Raw genomic sequence first — 8,281 nt, 5'->3', positions numbered from 1 at the left:
TTTTTTTTTTTTTTTTTTTTTTTTTTTTTTTTTTTTTTTTTTTTTTTTTTTTTTTTTTTTTTTTTTTTTTTTTTTTTTTTTTTATTACATGTTGTTGTTGTAATAATTTTTCAGACTTGTCATTATATTTTCTTTCAAAGAACTTTTTATCATTTCTTTTAACATAAAGTATGTATCAATTCCATTTATTTTAATACCATTTTTTAAATTGAAGTTATTATTTTTTGTTGTAACAACTTCAATAATCTAAAATAAATAAATAAATAAATATATATATATATATATATATATATATATTTTCTTTCTTTTCTTTTTTTTTTTTTTTTTTTTTTTCTTTTTTTACCGTTTTATCTATATCGTTAAAGGTTAAAAGGTCTTGATAAATTATATGGCAATATTTTTTTAATGTTTCTGTGTCGCTATTAGCTATAAATAAATAATGTAATATATATATATAATATATATATATATTTATTTATTTATTTATTTTTAATATTCTTTAATTTTGTTGTTTATAAGTTTTACATAAAAGATCAAACAATTCTTGATCAGTCAAAAAAAAGAAGTCTGGGAATGTAAATTTTTTGTCTTGTAGAATATTTATAGTTTCATTGTATAAAAATAATAAGCTTTCATTATAATTTTTCAAAATATAGAAGAAATGAGTGTTAGCGTTTTGAAATAAATTCAAATTTTTTTTTACGCTTTTCATTATTTCTATGTATGTTTTGTTTATTTTGTTGAAATTTTTTAATTCGTTGCTGAAGTGGTTAAAATTTTCGTTTTGGAAGAAATTTTCCAGTCGAAGCCATATATCTTGTGTCTAATGAAATAAGAAAGGAATTATATGAATATATAAATGTATATGTATATATGGATGTTTATTTATTCTTATGTTTTTTATTTTTTATTTTATATTTTTTTTATTATTTTTATACATTGATCCATAAAGATAAGAGTTCATATATAAAAAGGAGCTTATTTTGTATATAATTTATTTTGGGTATTAGATCTTGAGCAAAGCGTATATTTCTCATAAAATGTAAATTATTGAATGTATTTTTAATATTAATGAATATATGATTATTATCTTCAAGGAGTATGTAATCATTATATTTTTTTATTTTTAAGGATTCTTGTTTCCAATTATTTTCAATATCGTTAAGATTTTTTTCTAATTTTTCTACTTCCTAGAATTAATATATATGTATATATATATATATATATATATGTATGTATAAAATTATTCATCTATATTTATTTATACCTTAATTTTGTATATGATATATTTGATGTCGTTAAAGTATAGATATATTTGTAGTTGTTGCATATCATATAATGTTATAGATTTTATATTTATAGTTTTATCATTAATTATTATTGTATTTTCTAATATGGTTTTATTTTTTATTTGTTTTCTATTGAAATGAAGATTTATTATTTCTTTCCAATTTGATAATTTCATATTTGTGTTTTGTAACAAAAAGACAATTGTCAATATGATGTTCATTTTGTATAATTCTTCTTTAATTTTTTTAAATGCCTGAATTGTAAGAGTAAATTGAATGGTATACGCATTTATATGTGTTATTATATATATATATATATATATATATATATATATATATGTACATATTTACCAAGATATTTTTGGCTTCTTCTTGATTTTTTTGTAATTCTGTCAACTCATTTTTTACTTCTGTGAGAGATTTATTTATTTCCTACATGTACATATATATATATATATATATTTATATATATATGTATATATTTATATTTATTTATATGTTTTTTTTTTTTTTTTTTTTATTATATATTTGTTTTCTTCAAGACCTACTTTTATATTAAGCTTGTAATATATAACGTCAAGAAAATCGTTGATTCGTGTATTATAAGAATTATATATTGAATAAATGGAATTATATATTTTGATAGTATTTTTTAGTAAATAAAAATTTTCGAAAAGTAATATTTTCATATTACATAAAATTTGAGCTTTTATAATTTCCTCCTTTTCAATTTCTAGTTCTTTAAAATTGTTGATGTATTTTTTAAGGCTTTCCATTCCTAACACGATGAAAAGTTATATAATATGTAACATATAAAAGTGTGAAGTAAAAAAAATATATATATATATATATATATATATATATGTATATCCTTTTATATATATATGTATATCCTTTTATATATATATGTATATCTTTTTATATATATGTGTGTATCTTTTTATATATATATGTGTGTGTTCATTTTTATATTCTATGAGAGTTTTCCTTTTTACCTTCATTTAAATCTATATTTTGTGATGATGGTCCAGATGAATGGAACATTTCTAAAATATTTTTTACTTTTTCTTCAAATAGGATAATCTAAAAGAATACACACACAAACATATGTTTATACATATATATATATATATATATATAAACGTATGTATAAACAAATGAATATTATTGTAGCTACTGGTACATTATTTTGTTAAGTATACCTTTTCCTTTGTGTTTTTGTAGAATTCTTGTTTTATGGCAAACATGAGGTTGTCGTTAAAGAAGGCCAAGTTGAGCATATTTAAATATAATGGATATAAAGAAAATAGTTTATCTTTCTGTTCATCTTTTATATGATTATCTTGATATATTGTTAAAATGTTATATATTTCTTCTGTTTTTTGGATATTTATTTCTATGTTGATGTTTTCTGATTTTATTGTGTTAATTGTTTTTATGATGTTTTCATATTTGTCCATTGAATTTGAAGAAGTTTTGAGGATGGCACTACAAAGATATAATAAATAAATAAATAAATAAATATAAATATAAATATAAATATATATATATATATATTTTTTTTCCATGTGGGCCATTTTTGTACCTATATTTTGTTATTTCGCTCAAGGTTGAACATTTAAGTGTTGTAAATATAAAATGGAGATTGTTAAAAAAGAATGTCTTTGAATGATTTAATTTGGTTTTGATAGAATTAAGAACAAATGAAATATTAAGTGATATGAATTGAATATTTTTTTTGTCCTTTTCTTTGTGTATTTTATTTTGTATATTTGTAATAGTTTTAAGTACATTATCATAATATATTAGAGGATATGTATTATGTTTTTGGTTTTTATTAAAATTGGTTTGTGTTTTAATAATTGTATTAATAATATTATCATATTTTAGGAAGCTATAAATATATTTATTAGCTTTTTGGAAAACATTTTGTATGAGTTGATGAATATGTATTATTCTATCGATTATAATTTTATTTTTACTAACACTTTGATAGAATGAGAATTTCATTTTAAAAACGTCGAAATCTTCTTTGAGTGATATTGGAACTTCAATACATGAATAATCTAGCCATCTAATAAATTCTGATGATGATAATAATAAATTCGTTAAAAGTTTGGATATTAATTTGAATATATTTTGTATAGAATTATTTAAGAATACATCAGAATATATATCTTCTTTTATATATAATGATGGTTTATAATAATTATGTAAGAATTTAATTTTTTGGAAATTATTTTCAATTAATGTTTCATATGTACATAATCCTTTTATTATAATTAGACTTAATGATTTATATATTTTACATTGATATAAATAATATAATTCATCCATTATATCACTTCTACCATTTTTTGTTTTTTCTAGTATTTGTTCAATTTTTATAAGTATATGTGATATTTCACGATATTTTTGAATAATTTTGGTAACTTGATTTATTCGATATTGTTCAAAATAATTAAAGAATGGTTGTATATGTAAGGGTTTCATACAATTCCAATCAATATATTTGACTACATTAATATTCTGCATATTAAATATTATTTTGTCTATACTATTTAATGAATAAGATAATGATAAATGTACATTTTCTATAACACTTTTACAATTATTTAAATCATTTATATAATGATCAATATTTAAATTTAACCAATTAATATTATTTGAAATATAAATTAATTTTTGTTCAAAACATTGAAAGAATTTTATCAGAACTTTTTGTTGGATTATGGAAGTGTTTTTTGTAAAATTTTTATAAAATAAAATAATTTCATTCAATTCATATAAATATCTATATAGCTTTTTTTTAAAATAATATATATTTAATATTTCTATAGGTGTGTTGAAATCATATATGGATTCTATATATATATATTCATATAAAGTTTTAAAAAAGTTCGGATTAAAGTTAATTATATAATAAAAGTTCAATTGTTTATTTATGCTTATTATATTTGATGATAAAATTTTATTCATTTGAGAAAGGGAATTATTTTTCCACATAAAATAATTTTCTACAATATATGAAAACATTTTTTTACAAAAGTTAACATATAATTTTATTATAATTTTGTATTCATTTGATGATGTAATATATGTATTCGTTTTAAATATTAAAATTGGTTTTTTTATTTTTTTGTATATATTAAGACAAAAGAGTATTTTCTTATATATATTATCACATCCCATTTCATTATAATGAACATTATTATAATTAGTTTGAATATTAGAAGCATGATTTATATCCTTTGTATTATTTACACCTTTTATATTATAATCTCCACTTTTCATTTTATGTATGCCTTTTATATTGTCCATACTTTTCATGTTATACATATTTTTGATATTATACATATTTTTGACATTTTCCATATTGTTGAATAGATTCATATAATGATATAATTCTTTTTTATATAAAAACAAAATATCATATAATTTTTTGATTAATAGTCTATCTATTTTATAACTCTTTTTTAGATTTTGAAACTTTTCAACCAATAAATAGGTGGAAGTGGTATTTCTCAAATTAGAAAATTGAATATATATAATTTTGATACATTTTTTTTCTATTTTTAAACATTGTTCATTTAATTTTTTCATTAATATCATAATACGTTCATCATCATAAAGGTAAATATTTTTTAATAGATCACTGAACGGTTGATATAATTTATTTATTTCTATGATAATATTATTCATAATTTTTTTATTATTTACTAGTTTTTTTAATTTTAATAAACATAGATCAGTGAAATATATGATTTCTGAATAGACAGTATATAATGTAGCTAGAATATGTTGTAGATGTCTAATATCTTTAAAGATAATGTATTTATCAAAATACCAATTTTTTCTTATATCAATAATTTCTATATCTAATTTAACATATATAAATTCTTTTTCATAGAATTTTAAGATATCTATACATTTGGAAATAATTTTTTTAATTTTTTTGGGTTTATTTAATTTTTTTACTTTAATCGAAATATATAAAATTAAATCAAATATGATATTTGATAATCTTAGAAAGAAGGCAATAATAATATCTTCTTTACGAAAATATTTAGAACTTAACCATATATTTTTAATTTTTTTTATAACTAATTTAATTCCATTTTTCATATGATCTATATGTATATGTTTTAATTTTTCGAATGAGGTTTCTAATAATTTACTAAACTTTATCATTTCAAAAGATTCCATATGTATATTATCTATATCTAAAAGTATTAATTTAATTTCATTACATAATTCTTTATTATAATTTTTTCCTTTAAGGTTCTCTAAGATTTGTTCGAATTTTTTACTATTAATTTGTTCATGTACATTATAAATACGATGATATCTTTCTTTCCAGTATTCAACTCTTGTTTTATCATTTTTCCTTTTCTTATCATTCTTTTTTTCTTTTAATAGAAATTCTTTAATTATTTCACAAATATTTTTTAAATATTTATCAATGTTATCTTGATCATCTTTAAGTTTTATTATATCTCCTACAATTTCATTGTGAGAAAATTGTTCCAATTTTATTATTTGTTTGTAATAATTTAATAGGTAGAAAAAGGAGTTTAACAAGTACTTTTTATTATAACTATACGAATGATTATATGGATGTATATCTTGGTATTGATGATAAGGAGGTTTTTTATTATGTATATCTATGTTTGTATTTGTAAATACATTTATATTTTTATCTTTATCTTTATATATATTTGTAATTTCGTGTTTATATTTATATATTTTTTCTTTTTCTTTTTCCTTTTCCTTTTGATTTATATTTACATTTTGAATGCCATCTTCTTGGTGAGATAGGAACAAGCCATTTTCAGGAGCTTCATGTATTAGTTCATTATATTGTCTCCCTGAATATTTACTTTTCTCAATAAAATTTAAATATTTATTTTGATATTCTTCATAATAATTATTATTGAGGTCTTCCTTTTTTTTTAAATTTTTTAGCTTCATTAAAATATTTTCAATTTTTTCATTTTGTTCAATATCATTTGTGAAATATTCAAGGGAGTTGTTTTTTTTTAATAAACATTGAAAAAATGGAATAAAAAATATTTTGAAAAATGTTTTAAAATTATTGATATAATTAGGATGAAGATTTCCAAAAGTGTATGTCTTATTAAAATATTCTTCTATATTTATATTCTTAATTTTTATATCATTAATTTTTAAAAAATATATAACTTGTTTATATATATTTTTATTTTTTTTTTTTTTTTCAACATGATTATTATTGTTATCATATATTTCATTTTCTTCTCCTATACATTCATCTATACATGCATTATTAATGCTCATTTTTAATATATATTTCATTTCTTTTTTCTTATTTTTTAATTCTTCTTTATCATTATTATTTGTGTGAATATCCAATGTACTGCTCTCATCTTCTTGTTTAATATTCTCCTTTGCTACATTATTACTTTTATTTATATGGTTTGTGTATGTTATATCATTATCTTCTAATAAGTCATTTTTTATATTTTGTTCTTCTTCTTTTTTATTATCCGAATCTACATCTTTCACATCATCTTGATTGTGTTTATCTTTTTTATTTTGAGCTTGTTCATCTTTTGTGAGAATGTTTTCTGTGTTGTCATTAGGGTTGATATTTAATTCTTTGTCTATCTCACATTCTTCTGTATATTAACAAGAAAGGGAACAATAATAATATATATAATATATATATTAATATATTTCAACGTGTCATATATTTAAAATTTTTATTTTTATGTGTATATGGTACCTTGAGTATATTTATGTAAGACAAAGAAAAGGGTGGTATTTATGGGAGAAGATGAAAGGAAATATATAAAATTGTTCTTGTTCTTTGTCTAGGGCAAAATGGAAAAATAAATATATGTACATAATACATACATACATACATACATACATATATATATATATATATATATATATATATATATATATATATATATATATTTATTTATTTATATTTTTTTATTTGACTAACATCTTTTAAACACTCTTCTAAGACATGGTCATGAATATTTAACATGCCTATGATTTTATTTTTTATGTATATTTCGATTTCATTATTCATGGTTATTTTTAGAGAAGGGAATTAGAAATGCGGTTGATCGTGTAAATATATGTATATATATATGATATATGGGTTTGTCACAAAGTATAAAAATAAATATTATATAAATATATAAATTTTATATATAATATGTTTGTTTCATCATACTTATATATTATAATAATGTGTAGACATTTTCGTTATACAGTTTTTTTTTTTTTTTTTTTTTTTTTTTTTTCTCATTTATTTATTATATATATAATATATATATATTATGATTAATATATTTCGCCTATTACCTAAGATAAATTTAATATATAATATTAATATTGTGTTAATGAAAATATAGGGAGAATATTTATAAACGCGTCAAATATATATAATACATTTTTTATAAATAAAAAGAATAGTGTGCATTATATTTTGTCTAGTTATATATGTACTATTAAAAGAATATAGATAATAATTGAAAAGGAAGAGGCATATTCTCTTAATTTTTTTTTTTTCTCTCTCTCTTTCCATATATATATATATATATATATATATAATGTTTTATTTGTTTTAAATTATTTTATTTTTCCATTTTAAAATTTACTTACGATTTTTATATATGAAAGATTTATAGAGGTAAGGGGCTTTTCTTTCAATAAAGTTATTTGTTATATTAATCTTAGGAATTTATTTTTTCACTATAATATATAAGAGATAAATATATAAATATTTCAATATTAATATATGATGACAATCTCATATTGTTACTATATATATATTTTCAATTTTTTTTAATATATAAAAATGAGAAAGACACTTTTTTTTTTTTTTTTTTTTTTTTTTTTTTTTAAAAAAAAAAAAAAAATATTAAAAATAAAAAAAAAGGATTAATAAAAAAAAAAATTTAAAAAAAACAAAAAAGTGAAAAAAAAAAAATTTA

At 18.1% G+C, this 8,281-nt stretch overlaps 1 protein-coding gene across 1 annotated transcript in view; it reads right to left on the bottom strand.

The window, feature by feature from the left end:
• Window positions 1–7,371, bottom strand: part of PRSY57_1201700 (dynein heavy chain, putative) — a gene marked incomplete at both ends in the record, with an annotated part of 22,345 nt that extends 14,974 nt beyond the window's left edge. The window contains 12 exons of the mRNA XM_020115017.1: window positions 89–246; window positions 344–426; window positions 526–823; window positions 939–1,190; window positions 1,268–1,543; window positions 1,641–1,721; window positions 1,838–2,067; window positions 2,285–2,372; window positions 2,492–2,777; window positions 2,875–6,946; window positions 7,054–7,141; window positions 7,282–7,371. Of these exons, the coding sequence (XP_019970170.1) occupies window positions 89–246; window positions 344–426; window positions 526–823; window positions 939–1,190; window positions 1,268–1,543; window positions 1,641–1,721; window positions 1,838–2,067; window positions 2,285–2,372; window positions 2,492–2,777; window positions 2,875–6,946; window positions 7,054–7,141; window positions 7,282–7,371 (6,002 nt within the window). The remainder of the gene's footprint in view (window positions 1–88; window positions 247–343; window positions 427–525; window positions 824–938; window positions 1,191–1,267; window positions 1,544–1,640; window positions 1,722–1,837; window positions 2,068–2,284; window positions 2,373–2,491; window positions 2,778–2,874; window positions 6,947–7,053; window positions 7,142–7,281) is intronic.
• Window positions 7,372–8,281: the final 910 nt, after the last annotated feature.

Source organism: Plasmodium reichenowi, chromosome 12 (genome assembly GCF_001601855.1).
Source record: "Plasmodium reichenowi strain SY57 chromosome 12, whole genome shotgun sequence".
Taxonomy (NCBI): domain Eukaryota; phylum Apicomplexa; class Aconoidasida; order Haemosporida; family Plasmodiidae; genus Plasmodium; species Plasmodium reichenowi.
This window is presented reverse-complemented; position numbering and strand designations above follow the sequence as displayed.